This window comes from Haliotis rufescens, unplaced genomic scaffold, assembly GCF_023055435.1.
Source record: "Haliotis rufescens isolate VD_foot unplaced genomic scaffold, xgHalRufe1.0.p SCAF_15, whole genome shotgun sequence".
Classification (NCBI taxonomy): Eukaryota; Metazoa; Mollusca; class Gastropoda; order Lepetellida; family Haliotidae; genus Haliotis; species Haliotis rufescens.
This window is the reverse complement of record NW_025963835.1, coordinates 27359722-27377644: the sequence shown is the minus strand read 5'-3', so window position 1 is coordinate 27377644 and position 17923 is coordinate 27359722. Positions and strand designations below refer to the sequence as shown.

Sequence of the window (17923 nt, the reverse complement as noted above, 5' to 3'; positions counted from 1 at the left end):
CCTGTGTTTCTCGACAGATGCTTGTTGTAGTCTTTTCAGCATATGTACCTGTGTTTCTCGACAGATGCTTGTTTTGTGATTGAATGCAGGTATCACATATGAACTCACTGCAGTGAATGTTGTAAAAAATACCTCATTGCACATTGGAACTATGACAGAAAATGTTTAAATAAGGTTTTGTTTTGCATGTTTATTTGTTGGTACTGTTTTTTAATGCCACACTCAGCAATATTCCAGCTATATGATAATGGTCTGTAAATAATTGAGTCTGGACAGACACACAGACACACGCACACATAGACTAACATCTAGTCTCTGAAATGAACATATCGTACAGAAAAAACCAGTTGTTCAGTTATCTTAATAAAAATATAATAAAAGGGAGCCCAGTGACTCTCTTCATTTCCTGATACTGCAGTAATCTAGACTTGCCAAACATTATAGACTTGCATGGGCTGTTTTTGATATATATTTGTATCGGGGTCTGTAAGACAGACAGACACAGACACAGAGACAGACAGACACAGAGGGAGAGAAAGAAAGAGAGTAACCCCATCTCGCGTGTCGTTCATAGTCACTGTTGTCAGTGTGATCAATTTCCATGGACCGCCTCCGTGGTCTAGTGGTAGAGCATCCGCCCGGAGTTCGATCCCCGGCCGCGTCATACCAAAAGACGTTAAAAGATGGTACTTGTTGTTACCCTGTCTGGCGCTCGGCATTAAGGGGCTAAAACAAGGACTGGTCGGCTTGGAGTCAGTATACTGTGTCTGAGTGGGGTATTCATGTTAAACTGTGGCATGGTATCTCAGTGGGCTAGCACTATAAATCGGCATCTGTCCGGACCAGTACAAGCAGCCACACACGCACACGCACACGCACACACATACACACACGCACACACACGCACATGCACGTCGCTATATAAGTGCAATAATCTTGGACGCAAAGTTAAGCCCCATTTCACCTCACCTCACCTCAAGTTCCATGAAGGTGACGATGAGACCATACAGTGCTGGTGTTGCCACGGGCTGCAGGCAGTAATGAGATTAATGGGTATTGGTGAGCAGCTGATCCTCATGATAAATCTCACACATCACTCTGTGTCTGTCACACATGGCCAGGCTGTTTGCTGGTATTGTTCTAAATTCACCTGTTTCAGTGTTGAGAAAGGAAGCAATCGTGCAATGCTTTAAGTTTGATATTTCTATTCTCCTGTTTTATCATAAATCATGTTAATAGATTTTAAATCACTTTTTCAAACAAATGACACCTTCAAATTTTAACACATTTCTCACACTAGTGAATGCTTAGAACATGTAGAACTATAATCTTGTAAGAATGAATAAACAGTTAGCCCCTGGTAGTCTCTATGTTGTAACATAGTAAACATGTTCTGAGACAGAAAAGGAAGAGTATTATGCTTTGTCATGTCAAATAAATCCTGTTGTCCTGCAAAATGTACAATGCTATTTGACTTTTAACATTTTCTGAGGAAACCTCATTATGCTCATTACCCTCAGATGTGAGGGTTTAGGGAAACAATGGACAGGATTGTCATCTATTGATTAACTAATCCCACAAAGGTGCCAGGAAGGCCTCATATCCGTTATCATGGTTATGTGTCAATGTGTCACAATGCTGTAGTCAGTCAGTAAGTCGTGATTATGTTACCATGGTTACTCCTTTTATATATGGCCAGTCGGTAATTACTGTTGAGCCTTAATCATAAGACCTATCGGTGACCAGTGGCATTGGTCCATGTTGAATTGTTGATGCTATTGACCTTTGGTTTGGGTTGTCATGGTGCTTAGTTTCTAGTTTTCGTTATATTTTGGGGCTTCCATGAAATGATGCGACTGACAATAATGATGATATAGAGGGATGTGTAGTTTTGGTATACTGATGCTACATTTGAAAAAAATGGCAGCAAAATTGTTTCTTGCTAATTATTTGCAAATCTGATTGTCCATGTTCAGAGCTACAGATAAGCTGCGTATTAGCGTAAAATACCCCCCCCCCCCCCCCCCCCCCCAAAAAAAAATCTTTTTTAATAATATTCAAAACTCAATTTATTTCAATTAACTTGCGTACAGAAATGCATGCATTAAATGAAAAACTCAAATGTATAAAAACAGCTTGCGTAAATTACCGAATGAAGCTTTCTCAGCATGCATACAATGGAGCTATTTTCCGAAACACAATTACGAGATAATTTACTTCGCGAGTCAAGCCAATATATTTAGAACAGTTATCATGGTTATATACATCTAAAACATTATTTCCTTTTTTTCAAAATCTTAAACCCAGGAGTAAAAACTCAATTGCTCAAAAAGTTATCTGGACCTCTGCATGTTTTATAAAGTGAAAAGGGTTCATGTTTAGGCTTCTGATTGTACAGCTATTGCCACTTTTGCCTAAAGTTTTGTACATATCTTGCTATGTCACCGTAACCTTGTGAGAGGTACTACTTTCAAGTGAGACCTGCTGAGAGGTTTGAATTTACATTTGAACTGTAAGACCTGCTTGGAAGTTTTACATTTGAATTGTATGAACAGTCTTGTAACATGCATCTGATGTTGATATTGGACTTTAAAGTCGTAAAAGCTATGATTTGTTTAACATGAAAATTCCATCACGTGAATCGAACCTGCAGCCTCACATTTCATGTTTAGTATTATTACCCACTGTTTTCCCACTGAACCACCGAGACGGGTGATGAAAGCGTGTACTATCTTACTTGTCATGACTTCAGTTGTCTGCATGCTGCATGGGGTCTTTTTCTTGCCTGCTGTCATCGATTTTGCTATATACTGTGACTACTGTATTGTTTCACAACAAGGTATCCTGATATTTTCTTATTCCTTGTCATATTTCTTGCATGTTTAGATGGTTAATAAGTCCCACTCATGTATGCAATTGTGGTTACCGTCAATCCTCCACCTACTATATATATTCTGTACCATGTTCATCATTCAGTCCTGCTTGACAACAGTATTAGGATCTATACCGAAATGTTGTCTTCACAATTATTAAAGAAGTTGTTATCCATTTATTGTGTCTACTTTGGTTCATAAGTAAGTTAAAACACTAAGTATTTACTGTGACCGTGATGTGGGTGTTTACTGTGACCGTGATGTGGGTGTTTACTGTGACCGTGACGTGGGTTTTCACTGTGACCGTGACGCGGGTTTTCACTGTGACCGTGACGTGGGTGTTTACTGTGACCGTGATGTGGGTTTTCACTGTGACTGTGATGTGGGTGTTTACTGTGACTGTGATGTGGGTGTTTACTGTGACCGTGACGTGGGTGTTTACTGTGACCATGATGTGGGTGTTTACTGTGACCGTGACGTGGGTTTTCACTGTGACCGTGACGCAGGTTTTCACTGTGACCGTGACGTGGGTGTTTACTGTGACCGTGATGTGGGTTTTCACTGTGACCGTGACGTGGGTGTTTACTGTGACCGTGATGTGGGTTTTCACTGTGACCGTGATGTGGGTGTTTACTGTGACCGTGACGTGGGTGTTTACTGTGACCGTGACGCGGGTTTTCACTGTGACCGTGACGTGGGTGTTTACTGTGACCGTGATGTGGGTGTTTACTGTGACCGTGATGTGGGTGTTTACTGTGACCGTGACGTGGGTGTTTACTGTGACCGTGACGTGGGTGTTTACTGTGACCGTGATGTGGGTGTTTACTGTGACCGTGATGTGGGTGTTTACTGTGACCGTGACGTGGGTGTTTACTGTGACCGTGACGTGGGTGTTTACTGTGACCGTGATGTGGGTGTTTACTGTGACCGTGATGTGGGTGTTTACTGTGACCATGATGTGGGTGTTTACTGTGACCGTGATATGGGTTTTCACTGTGACCGTGACTTGGGTTTTCACTGTGACCGTGACGTGGGTTTTCACTCTGACCGTGATGTGGGTGTTTACTGTGACCGTGATGTGGGTGTTTACTCTGATTGTGATGTGGGTGTTTACTGTGACCGTGATGTGGGTGTTTACTCTGACCGTGATGTGGGTGTTTCCTCTGATTGTGATGTGGGTGTTTACTGTGACCGTGATGTGGGTGTTTACTGTGACCGTGATGTGGGTGTTTACTGTGACTGTGATGTGGGTGTTTACTGTGACCGTGATGTGGGTGTTTACTCTGATTGTGATGTGGGTGTTTACTGTGACCGTGATGTGGGTGTTTACTGTGACCGTGATGTGGGTGTTTACTGTGACTGTGATGTGGGTGTTTACTGTGACCGTGATGTGGGTGTTTACTGTGACCGTGATGTGGGTGTTTACTGTGACCGTGACGTGGGTGTTTACTCTGATTGTGATGTTGGTGTTTACTGTGACCGTGATGTGGGTGTTTACTGTGACCGTGATGTGGGTGTTTACTGTGACCGTGATGTGGGTGTTTACTGTGACCGTGATGTGGGTGTTTACTCTGATTGTGATGTGGGTGTTTACTGTGACCGTGATGTGGTGTTTACTGTGACCGTGATGTGGGTGTTTACTCTGACCGTGATGTGGGTGTTTACTCTGATTGTGATGTGGGTGTTTACTGTGACCGTGATGTGGGTGTTTACTGTGACCGTGATGTGGGTGTTTACTGTGACTGTGATGTGGGTGTTTACTCTGATTGTGATGTGGTTGTTTACTGTGACCGTGATGTGGGTGTTTACTGTGACCGTGATGTGGGTGTTTACTCTGATTGTGATGTGGGTTTTTACTGTGACCGTGATGTGGGTGTTTACTGTGACCGTGATGTGGGTGTTTACTGTGACCGTGATGTGGGTGTTTACTCTGATTGTGATGTGGGTGTTTACTGTGACCGTGATGTGGGTGTTTACTCTGACCGTGATGTGGGTGTTTACTGTGACCGTGATGTGGGTGTTTACTGTGACCGTGATGTGGGTGTTTACTCTGATTGTGATGTGGGTGTTTACTGTGACCGTGATGTGGGTGTTTACTCTGATTGTGATGTGGGTGTTTACTGTGACCGTGATGTGGGTGTTTACTGTGACCGTGATGTGGGTGTTTACTGTGACCGTGATGTTGGTGTTTACTGTGACCGTGATGTGGGTGTTTACTGTGACCGTGATGTGGGTGTTTACTCTGATTGTGATGTGGGTGTTTACTCTGACCGTGATGTGGGTGTTTACTGTGACCGTAATGTGGGTGTTTACTGTGACCGTGATGTGGGTGTTTACTGTGACCGTGATGTGGGTGTTTACTCTGATTGTGATGTGAGTGTTTACTGTGACCGTGATGTGGTGTTTACTGTGACCGTGATGTGGGTGTTTACTCTGACAGTGATGTGGGTGTTTACTCTGATTGTGATGTGGGTGTTTACTGTGACCGTGATGTGGGTGTTTACTGTGACCATGATGTGGGTGTTTACTGTGACTGTGATGTGGGTGTTTACTCTGATTGTGATGTGGTTGTTTACTGTGACAGTGATGTGGGTGTTTAACGTGACCGTGATGTGGGTGTTTACTCTGATTGTGATGTGGGTGTTTACTGTGACCATGATGTGGGTGTTTACTGTGACCGTGATGTGGGTGTTTACTGTGACCGTGATGTGGGTGTTTACTGTGACTGTGATGTGGGTGTTTACTGTGACCGTGATGTGGGTGTTTACTCTGATTGTGATGTGGGTGTTTACTGTGACCGTGATGTGGGTGTTTACTCTGATTGTGATGTGGGTGTTTACTCTGATTGTGATGTGGGTGTTTACTGTGACCGTGATGTGGGTGTTTACTCTGATCGTGATGTGGGTGTTTACTCTGATTGTGATGTGGGTGTTTACTCTGATTGTGATGTGGGTGTTTACTGTGACCGTGATGTGGGTGTTTACTCTGATCGTGATGTGGGTGTTTACTCTGATTGTGATGTGGGTGTTTACTCTGATTGTGATGTGGGTGTTTACTGTGACCGTGATGTGGGTGTTTACTCTGATCGTGATGTGGGTGTTTACTCTGATTGTGATGTGGGTGTTTACTCTGATTGTGATGTGGGTGTTTACTGTGACTGTGATGTGGGTGTTTACTCTGACCGTGACGTTGTTGATGTTGCAGGAACCAGGCTGAGATGGCACACACCTGCCGTGGCACCATTAACCTGGCCAATGCCTTCATACACACGGAGGACTCGTGCACCTTCGTCATCTCCAACGGGGGAGCCCAGAGCTTCTACTTGAAGGCGACGTCGGAGGTAGAGAGACAGAAGTGGGTGACAGCGCTTGAGTTGGCAAAGGCCGAAGCCATCAGGATGCTGGAAGCAGGTGATTACTCTAACATTCTCAATATTTATGTTGATAAATGATTTACGCATCGACCATTAATCTGTTTATTTTGTTGTTATTCTGATCATGAAATTTTAATATTACATAACACTATTGACGTAACTGAAGCAAGACATGTGATTATGTTTCATCAACCTCAGGCTGATACAAGGACATGATCTTCAACAACCCATGCTTGCCGTACAAGGCGACTATCCTTGTTGTGAGAGGCGGCTAACGGGATTGGATTGTCAGGCTTGCTGACTTGGTTGATGCATGTAATCATATCACAATTGCGTGGATCGATGCTCGATCTAAAAGAAAGTGGGTTAAAACTGTTGCAGTTGTCCTGTTTACTTATTCTGTAAGAGCCTACTTTCAATTATCTTAGCAGTTTCTTCTATATGGATTAACTATGATAGATCATACCTTGTTGTGTTTTGTCCAGATCCTATTATAGACCAGTCAGGAACGTGAAAGTCCCATATCTCTTGTTATGTGTTTGTCTTGAATCTTCTTCCCCAGAGAGTGACGAAGAGGAAGCGCATCAGCCTGACAAGTTCGAGCTGCAGAACACGTTGCGGACGCTGAATGCCAAACTAGAGGACCTCAACACGTGCAATGACCTCATTGCCAAACACGGGGCAGCCCTGCAGAAGACGCTTTCAGAACTGGAGCAGATGGACAGCATGACAGACGTGGCCAGCAAGCTGAAGGCCGTGAATGAAAGAGCAACTCTCTTCAGGATAACATCGAATGCCATGATAAATGTAAGCTGGACTGAAGGGCGTGAGCAGAAAAGTTTAGTAATCGGACCATCCGCGATTCTTTCATAGTACTATCGTTAATCTGGTAAAGACTAGATAAACTAGATATATTATAGAATCTGGTGGTCCTGGTGTATGTATAGTAGAACGAGCATGGAACACTGAAGTAGTGTGAGATGAGAGAGTGAGTGAGTGAGTTGGGTTTACTGCCGCTTTTAACAGTATTCCAGCATTATCAAGGCGTGTCAGCTTAATGTGGGAGGAAAGCCTGAAGTGACGCAGGTCTTAGACGTTTACCATTTTGGTGAAACCCACGAGCAGGGTATGGTGCTGACAAACCTAGAAACATTATTGGGGCGAACCGGGATTCGAACCCACAATCATAGGTTTCTGGCATGCCCAAGGGACGCAACTCTGCACAGCGAATCACGGCACCCTAGACGACTGGGCCACCTGTGCCCCCAGCAGTGGAGATGAGAGAGTGTGCCGGAGTCGGTGGTAGGGTAGCCTGGTGGTTTGTGTGTTCGCTCATCACATCAAAGGCCTGGGTTTGATTCCCAACATGGACATAATGTGTGAAGCCATTTTTCTGGCTATGCAATATTTCTTACAAGGGCATAAAACCAAACTCACACACTCATTAAAAACAGGTCCAGGACCATTTGACCTTGAATTGAAAATCTCTCAAATGTTTATCATGTTTTTCTTTTCGTCCACAAGTTCATGATAGAATTTGCAAACCGACATCTATTATTTAATATAAAAACTTTCATGGCGTAAATTATCATATGCCGATACTTTTGTAAAAAATAATGTGATTATCCCATCTGAAGGAATATATTGTCTATGTTCCACTTTCAGGCTTGTTCCGAGTACTATGAGTTCGCCCAGGTGCACGGCAAGAGGTGGCAGCGTGTGCTGCAGTTCGAGCACGACCAGCGCCTGAAGCTGGAGGAGATGGTGGAGCAGCTGGCCAAGGACCAGGTGTCCCTGGAAAACAAGGCACGCAAGTCACTGCAGAACGTCAAAAAGGACAACCCAGGTAATACACTGCCGGAAGCCCCATGGGGATTCCTGGTTAGAATCCTAGCAGCCAGCAACCTCGTAAGAGGCGAGCCCGTTGATCAGGTGACTCTGGTTGATGGAGTGTCATTGTAGCCCATTGTTCATTATATCAATCTGTGGTTTGTCTGCTCCAGATTTGAAAATTTACGGGTGTCATCTTTTAGCTGGAATTTTGTTGAGTGTGGCATTAAACAAGGATCAATATAAGTTGTCAACCGATCTCACAATCATCCTATCTTATGTATCTTATAGAAACCCTTCTTTGTAAGTTTATAAATACTGTTTTCGTGAAACTGGATTATTTAGTTGGTCGGATACATAAGATATGTGTCCTTCTGAAAGTTGCCACTTTCACCAGACCATATGCCCAGAGGGATTGGTTGATAACAAATTTATCTTACTGATATTCATTCATATTTAAATGTCCGCATTTTTACAAATCTAGCAGGGGGGCGGTCGGGTAGCCTAGTGGTTAAAGCGTTCGCTCGTCACGCCAAAGACCCGGGTTCAATTCCCGACATGGGTACAATGTGTGAAGCCCATTTCTGGTTTCCCCCGCCGGGATATTGCTGGAATATTGCTAAAAGCGGCGTAAAACCATACCCACTCACTCACTACAAATCTAGCAAAACTCGAAGCATAAAATGCAAACGAACTGAGTTACTTCCCTTTACCAAATGCATTCGGATAAACATCGGTTCATTTCCGGTCTGGAATAAATGTCCGCAGTTTTACAAATGTAGCAAAACTCTAGCAGACGATGCAAACGAACTGAGTTACTTCCCTTTACCAAATGCATTCGGATAAACATCGGTTCATTTCAGAAACTCAACGACACATATGCGAGATTAGCAAGTTACCTAAGATGAAATTTGTAAACTACCTGTGAGCAGTTTACATCGAAAATAATTGATGCTCCTTAACCAATCAGAAGCTAATATTTTAAGGTTTCAAAAAATAATTGCCTGCTCCTTAACCAATCAGAAGTTAATATTTTAAGGTTTCAAAGATAACAAACACTGGAGGAAGTGTTTAGCTGAATGCAAAGTTTGCTCATAGAAATTGAGGGGCCATGGGTGAACTAAACTTAGTTGTCTAAAGCACTGCATTTCGCTGTGCAGAGGTGCATCCCTTAGGCATGCCAGAAACCTATGATTAATGGTGCGATTTGTACTATTACCCTTTTTCTTGTCAGCACCAGTTTGCAGTTTGTGATTTGATCCACTCGTCCAAATCCCCTGTGTTGTAAAATATCCTATGGTCAAGTAAGATCAGGTTGTGCCTGTCCCTATTCTGAGGCTAATATCTACTGAAAATAATGCCAAACTACACATTGGGACAAGTAGACTAAAAAATTTGGCACTGGCTGGCTTGGTGGTTTTATACCAAAGTGGGGGCGGTCGGGTAGCCTAGTGGGTAAAGCCTTTGCTCGTCACGCTGAAGACACGGGTTCGATTCCCAACGTGGGTACAATGTGTGAAGCCCATTTCTGGTGTCCCCCGCCGTGATATTGCTGGAATATTGCAACACTGAAGAAAGTAACAAATGTTATTGTCCAGTGGGGTAAATCTGACTTGTTGTTTGGAGATGTTATTTGAATAGAATGCAGTTTTGGCATGGAATTTACTTGAGTTGTTTATATATGGCCATTGGGTATTTAGAAATGAAAAATTTATTTCGAATCTCAAAGAAAAGAAAGAAGGCAAAGTTTCAAAATTACAACCACTTATTATCTAGCCTTGGTTAGTTCAATTGCCTCTGTGGATAGGGCCTAGTGGAAAGAGTCTAGTGGAAAGAGCCCTTGCCCGGGGATTGAAGGTCAGGGATTCGATCCCCAGCTGCATCATACCAAAAGATGCTAAAAGATGGCACTTGTTGTTTGTTGTTTGTTGTTACACTGTCCTGCACTCGGCGAAACAAGGACTGGTTGGCTCGGAGTCGGTATACTGTGTCTGAGTGGGGTATTCATGTTAAAACTGCGGTGTGGTATCTCAGGGGGCTAACACTATCAAACTGTCATTCGTCCAGACTTGTACCAGCAGCCACACCCACGTACGCATGCACGCATGAACAAGTGTGCAAACATACATGCGTGTTTGAATGTCGCTATATGAGTGCAATAATCTTAAAAATAATTAATCAATACACCTCATTTCACCTCACTTCTCCTAAAAATCTTTATGACACACTTGAAAAATCCATATCTAGCCCTGGAAATTTGACCTGTTAAACAAAAAGTCAATTATGATATATTTTTCATTATATAATTGTGCTGTGTGCAAGCTTTCCCCTGTTCCTGGCCTGCTTACATGGTACCCAATCTTGAACTGACCTGAAATAATCTTCATTATCAACTGTGTGACATGCTCTCTGACCTTGACATTCAGATAAGAAGAATCAGCCGATTGACTTCCACTAAAGACAGTTTCACACAAGCCTGTAGGAACATAGTCAGAGACACTTGGTTTTACCTGCTACAATTTATATGGATTTTCTGGGAGATTTGCATTTACTTTGAAGGCATGTTAGCTTATTTTGGAATGTGACTGAATATACTATACACTTTATCACAGGAAAAATTGAATGTAGATGTCTTTCATATCTTATTTCTGGGTTTCCCCCAGCTAGAGATATGGGACAGAAACAAACATGTTTTTTGTAAAAGGAAATATATATTAGAGGATGTTACTGTCTTCTTATTGTCCAAAGATCCGGGTTAGAATTGGTCTTCAACAACCCATGCTCGTCATAAGAGGTGACTAATGGTATTGGGTGGTCAGGCTTATTGACTTGGTTGATCATTGTTAATAAAAAGTTACTGTGTCTCAATTGCATAGATTGATGCTCATGATGTCAATCACTGGATTGTCTGGTCCAGACTTGATTATTAATATACTGGCATCATATAGCTTCAATATTGCTGAGTGTGGCGTTAAACAACAAACCAACAAACAAACAAATAAATAAATCTTGTCCAAGATTTGAATGAAAGGAGATAATGTCATTCCACTGCTGCTGATTATAGGAAATGTTTGACAGTAATCATCATGATGGGTAACTTTGTTGAGCAGAACAAACATTGTAAGCCTGATGTACGACCCATGAAGATCCGGGGTAGAATAGGTCTTCAGCAACCCGTGCTTCCCGTAAAAGGCGACTATGCTTGTCGTAAGAGGCGACTAACGGGATTCGGTGGTCAGGCTCGCTGACTTGGTTGATGCATGTCATCGATCCCAATTGCGTGGATCAATGCTCATGATGTCAATCACTGGATTGTCTGGTCCAAACTCGATTATTTACATACCGCCGTCATATAGCTGGAATATTGCTGCGTGCAGCGTTAAACAACAAACCAACCTGATGTTAACAGACATCACACATGTAAGGACTATTGCAGAGTTGTATCTTCATCTGATCAGAGGCTGATACTGTGGACACTGCAACTCGGGCGCAGTGATGACTTTACACCACACTCACAAACTAGATTACGTGTCATGCAACTGACTTTTAACTTGTTTGTCAACAAGTACGCTTTTAGTGAAATCAGAGAAGTCTGTGTTCATGGGAATCTAAGTCTAGTTTGATGTTTAAAGATGGTACTAACACTTTAAAACGAGCATTAGTCCGGACTAGTACAAGCAGCAGCATGCACACGTCCATGCATGTTGTTATATAAGTATAAGTATATAATCTTGAACGTGTTGTTAATCTCCTTTTCATCTCACCCATCTCACGGGGCGGTCGGGTAGCCTAGTGGTTAAAGCGTTCGCTCGTCACGCCGAAGACCTGGGTTCGATTCCCGACATGGGTACAATGTGTGAAGCCCATTTCTGGTGTCCCCTGCCGTGATATTGCTGGAATATTGCTAAAAAGCGGCGTAAAACCATACTCACTCACTCACCCATCTCACCTTTTGTCTACAACTGGGGCGGTCGGGTAGCCTAGTGGTTAAAGCGTTGGCTCGTCACGCCAAAGACCCAGGTTCGAATCCCGACATGGGTACAATGTGTGAAGCCCATTTCTGGTTTCCCCCGCCGTGACATTGCTGGAATATTGCTCAAAGCGGCGTAAAACCATACTCACTCACTCACTTTGACTCCAACTGCGGCAATAAGGAGTATATGCATATGCAGTGTTCCCTAGCTATTGCGCCCTTCAATATAGCACTCACTCGGTTATTGCACACCGTAACGCATGGCTCCCCAATCTTACATTTTTAATAAACTGACAAAATGTTTTTCCCCCATCTCAAAAAACATAAGCTGATCACTGCAAGCATGTAACACTCGAAATACCAGTCAACAAATCCGAACTGAAGTACGCAATTTAATCCCATTATTATACTAACTGGTTATAAAAACATGTTCATTGTATATCTCGATTAATATTCGTAATATTTATTCAAAGTTTCATTCAATATTGTTAACATTAACTTTGACTGAATTGTGTATGACGTGTTAAACCCCTGATTGTCTTATTTGGACCCCAAAGGTAGCGTTATAGCGAGGGATCACTGTATTGTCAAAGTGACCATATGGCTATCTCTTCAATGGAGCCATGCCATTAAAGGATGAATCTGCAAGTGGAAATAGTTTTTCATGTTATAGCATATTTTCTAAATGAAAGTTACCAAATTAATGACATTATGTTTAGGTTAATGTATAGATGAAATAGAAGTTACAAATATATAATTTGTTGAATGGACTGTGAGAGGGGATGAATTGTCACGTCTCTGAGTTTTACCAAAGGTACTAGGTAGAACCCCTGAAGATTCCGGGTTAGAATAGGTCTTCAGCAACGTATGCTTGCTGTAAAAGGTGACTATGCTTGTCGTAAAAGGCGACTAACGGGATCGAGTGGTCAGGCTCGCTGACTTGGTTGATACATGTCATCGATCCCAATTGCGTGGATTGATGGTCATGATATTAATCCCTGTATTGTCTGATCCAGACTCGATTATTTACAGATCGCCATCATATATTTGGAATACTGCTGAGTGCGGTTACAACGCGTGTGGTCTGACGTTGATTAATGAATAATTTGCATACTCGTATATGCAAGGGGCCCACGTATGGTACTCATTAGGAAGTGACAATTTGGAGACGATGGCTTGCGGTTTATACAGTTTTACTTTATACATGTATATATATACATACAAAAGACACTATGTGCCAGGTCAGCACATAGTGGTAGTGGTTGTTGTCTAGGTGCCCCGGAGCACCCAGCCTAACCCCAACTAGGCTAAGGGTAAGACCTTTCTTTTCTCCTCTACTCTCCTCTCTCAATCTCTCTGGACCAAGGCTTATATAGCCAAGGTCACCTGACATTTAGTAAGTAATAAATATAAATGTAAACAGTAAATCATCAGTGACATACTTGCACATCCTGTTCAGGATGGCAGACGGTTGATGTACACAAAAATGGGGATTAACAAATAGGATTAGCATCTAATAAATAACAGCAATTAAGTGTTTCAAGGCATATAGATGTCATGGCTCCAGGGTAATGAGCCTTTGCAATCAAATGTTCTTCAGACAATGGATGTCGTAAATCAGTCGCTATGACAGCGGCGTTAAACAACAAACCAACCAACCAACCAACCAACTAGGTAGACTGCAAGGAGAGTTTGAAACAGGCTATAGCTGATAAATAATTGTTCCGTCATATAAGACACAACTATCACTTGTACGATGGTCCAAAGTACCAGCTGCAGTTTGGTCGGCACTTACGCAGGGGAGGTAACTAGGGTTTCCCCGCAGAGCCCATGTGTTTCAATCTTCTTGTGGGTGACAGTCTATGACACATGTCAGCTACGTTGATGCGAGGTCAGTATGCCCTGAGGATTTCCACCACAGGTGGTCACTCTGGCAGTGTGCTGCAGGAATGTTATAGCCTATATTGTTGACATGTGGTATAAATAAACATACATGTTGTTTATTTCCGATGTGAATAGTAAACAGCTCTACATTGGAGTCGTTGTGGTGCATATTACCAGGATTTAGCTTGTGATGTCTTCATGATGTCTGTTAAAGGAACCAATACGGACCCCTGTTTTATCATACAAACTAGTGAGAACTGTGAATAGTAGTGATTTTCACAATGTCTACTGCTCAAAAGAAGTTAAAGAATGCCTGATTCATTCATATTATTATAGTTAGTCTGTCATGGCATCACAGATTATCTGTAGTAATAGGGGCGGTTGGTAGCCTAGTGGTTAAAGTGTTCGCTCGTCACGCCGAAGACCTGGGTCCGATTCCTGACATGGGTACAATGTGTGAAGCCCATTTCTGGTGTCCCCCGCCGTGATATTGCTGGAATATTGCTAAAAGCGTCGTAAAACCATACTCACTCAATAACTAATTATAATCTAATATGATAGAAACGGGTGTTCTTTAACTTCTTTTGAGTTGTATATTTAATTCATATTGTTCAAAGGTACTGGTTTTGATGTTTTGTTACAAAAAATTAAACATGTTTTCATCATACAGTTTTTGTCAATAAGAAATTTGGTTTCAGACTATATGGAACAAGTAGGTCGCTGTTCTGATTATTTGCTTGTTGTTTGATACCACACTCAGCAATATTCCAGCTGTATGAAGGTGGCCTGTAAATAATTGAGTCTAGACCAATTATCCACGGGTGAGGGTGTCGGGGACCACTGATATGCTATCAGCCAAGTCGCCGAGCCTGACCACTAAGTCTCCTCTCCTGATAAGCAAGGTTGCTCAGCCCTAGAAACTATCAGTTTCAGTCCACTAGTCCTTATTATAATGATCCTTGAAGATCTGGGGTAGAATAGGTCTTCAGCAACCCATGCTTGCTGTAAAAGGCGACTTTGCTTGTAAAAGGCGACTAACGGGCTTGGTTGGTCAGGCTCACTGACTTGGTTGATGCATGTCATTGATCCCAATTGCGTGGATCGATGCTCATGATATCAATCACTGGATTGTCTGGTCCAGATTCGATTATTTACAGACCGCCCTCATATAGCTGGGATATTGCTGAGGGCGGCGTAAAACAACAAACCAACCAACCAACCAACCAACCTTATGACATATAGTAAAACCCTTAAAAATGGCAAATTTCTACTAGTTCTTATGAAACCTTAGCTATATGTTCCCTTACTCATAAGCAGCAGAATCTCTGCATTTTGTTGTTGTCTGGTTAATAGTTTACAGGCCGCCGTCCTATAAACTATCTATAACAGTCGTAACACTAAGATCATCTTAGCGCTGAGGTGATCAATCTGTGAAGATCCGGGTTAGAATTGCTCTTTAGCAAACCCATGCTTGTCGAAAGAGGCGACTAACGAGAACAGATGAACAGGCTTGCTGACTTAGTTGATGCATGTCATTGTATCCAAGTTGTGGAGATCAATGCTCATGATGTCACTGGATTGTCTGGTCCAGACTAGATTATTTACAAACTGCTGTCATATAGCTGGAAAATTGCTGAGTGAGGCATTAAACAACAAACAACAAACAAAATGATAAGGTGATCGTAACTTTATGGGGGCGGTTTAGTAGCCTAGTGGTTAAAGCGTTAGCTCTTCACGCCGAAGATCCAGGTTCGATTCCTGACATGGGTACAATGTGTGAAGCCCTTTTCTTGTGTCTGCCGCCTTGATTTTGCTGGAATATTGCTAAAAGCAGCGTAAAACCATACCCACTCACTCCATACTTTATGTCTGGCTTATGATAGTCGTAACACTAAGATCGCTTGGTGGAATCAGTCCCTGGAACTTATTTTAACAGTGCAATTGACACACTTAAACCAGGAATGGTAATTGTATCCCCTTGTTCCACACAGGCTCCAACCCATCTGATGATGAAGATTTCTTTGATGCCCTCGACCACCAGGTGGAGGAGTTCGAAGTGGCGCTGCCTCATAAACCCGAGAAAAGACACAGGTACGTGTTGGCGCTGCTGCTTTTGCCATCGTCAGGAATGTTTGACATCTCTGCATCTTGCTGTACAGCATGTTGCTCTATGAACCTCTGCAGAGCCTGTTCTTCCAGGTGATCCGTGTGCTGCAACGTTGTAACTCCAGGATTTACAGGTTAATGAAAGGCGTAGTAGTTTGGCCACTGCGTTTTATGGTATCGGATCATTGTTTAGCCGTATGAAGCTTTATTAACAGATCTTTAGTGTTAAAATTTTACTTGTTTTGGCATCCAGATCATCTTTGCCTTGCAGTATTTATTTTTATAGTTAGCTTCATTTAATTATTTGTAGGCAGTAATATCAATTATCAGGGATTTATCTAGGATTCCAAACCAAGTGCCCTTGGCCGGCAAATGTGAAAGAGACTCTTCATTGGGATCAATTTTTGGATTTTGTAAGTTATAATATTTAAATTAAGTTTGAAAGCCTCTTCCTCTTTATCATGTTAATTGGCCACATTATCAGTGAAGTACAAGCCCCTACAAAGTCAATACATGAGTTAGAACTCTTGTAACATCAATTGAAAAGTTTTTTTCTTCTAACATGAGAGCCCATTTTTGGTGTCCCCTGTTGTGATATTGCAGGAATATTGCTAAAAGAGGTGTAAAACCATACTCACTCACTCGCTCTAATTGAGAATTTGTACTGATGTTTGATGCTGATTTTGGGCCGAATATCAGCCTCTGGACAGACCTAGATATATCCCTGCAATTATGTTTGCATCTGTAAAGATAGTCATCCATTGTTCTCAATAATGAGTAGGTCAATGCTTACATGAACCTGCAGTGTCTCTACCATGATGATGCTATGAACTTCACGAGGCTAACATTTATCACATCACCATAGTGTTACCTCACCTTGGCGTTAATTGTGTTGCTTAGCAACGATACATATCATGTCATCTCCAATATTCTTCCTCTTCCTTGGACATGCAGAGCAAAGTTTCTGTAAGTGGAGTTTGTAGCTTCTCTCATCGTCCTGTTGTCTCTCTCTCTCGTCTCTGTCTCTATCACTGCTCTCTTGTCTCTCTCTATGCTCTTCCTTCTCTCCCTGTACCTTGGTATGTTAGCTGTAGTTTCATGCTTGCTCTCAGAGCAGTGCTGTGTGCCATCTATGTTGGTTTACAGTCTGGTCAAATAATATCACCCAGGTTAGGACACAGCTGTTGTTAAAACTATTGGTCGTTCACCAGTTTTGTTGTTTGTTTTCTGTTTCTCTAATTTGGGTTTTAGACTTTGCCATCTCATCATCATAGGCAGGTGTATGAATCAGTCTATGCAACCATTAACAGTTGTGATTAATCCAGTAGTAACCGCCCGTGGTCTAGTGGATAGAGCACCTGCCTGAGAGCCTAAGGTCGTTGGTTTCATCCACGGCCACGTCATACCAAAAGACGTTAAAATATGGTGAACCTGCTTAGCAGAACCTGTGGTAAAGCACAATAACACTGGCAGTAATCCAAACTAGTACAAGCAGCTACACACACATACGCACCTGTGCATGCACGTCATAATATATGTGCGAAAATCTTGAACACATAAAACCCCATTCACCTCCACCTCCAAATTGAATTGAATAGCCATTGTATTCATGGTACTCTATCACACTTTTCACTGTATCACTCATCCCAGGACTACTGTACACTCGTCCCAGGACTATTGTACACTTGTCCCAGGACTACTGTGCACATGTCACTCGTCCCAGGACTACACACGTCACTCATCCCAGGACTACTGTACACATGTCACTCATCCCAGGACTACTGTACACATGTCACTCATCCCAGGACTACTGTACACACGTCACTCATCCCAGGACTACTGTACACACGTCACTCATCCCAGGACTACTGTACACACGTCACT

At 42.5% G+C, this 17923-nt stretch overlaps 1 protein-coding gene across 2 annotated transcripts in view; it reads left to right on the top strand.

Moving 5' to 3' along the window:
• LOC124140204 (oxysterol-binding protein 1-like) overlaps nt 1-17923 on the top strand; it is a 58733-nt gene that overhangs the window by 17352 nt on the left and 23458 nt on the right. For both annotated transcript variants that reach the window (XM_046507628.2, XM_046507627.2), the window contains exons 2-5: nt 6078-6283; nt 6809-7053; nt 7912-8092; nt 15925-16024. In XM_046507628.2, coding sequence (XP_046363584.1) covers nt 6078-6283; nt 6809-7053; nt 7912-8092; nt 15925-16024 — 732 coding nt within the window. The remainder of the gene's footprint in view (nt 1-6077; nt 6284-6808; nt 7054-7911; nt 8093-15924; nt 16025-17923) is intronic.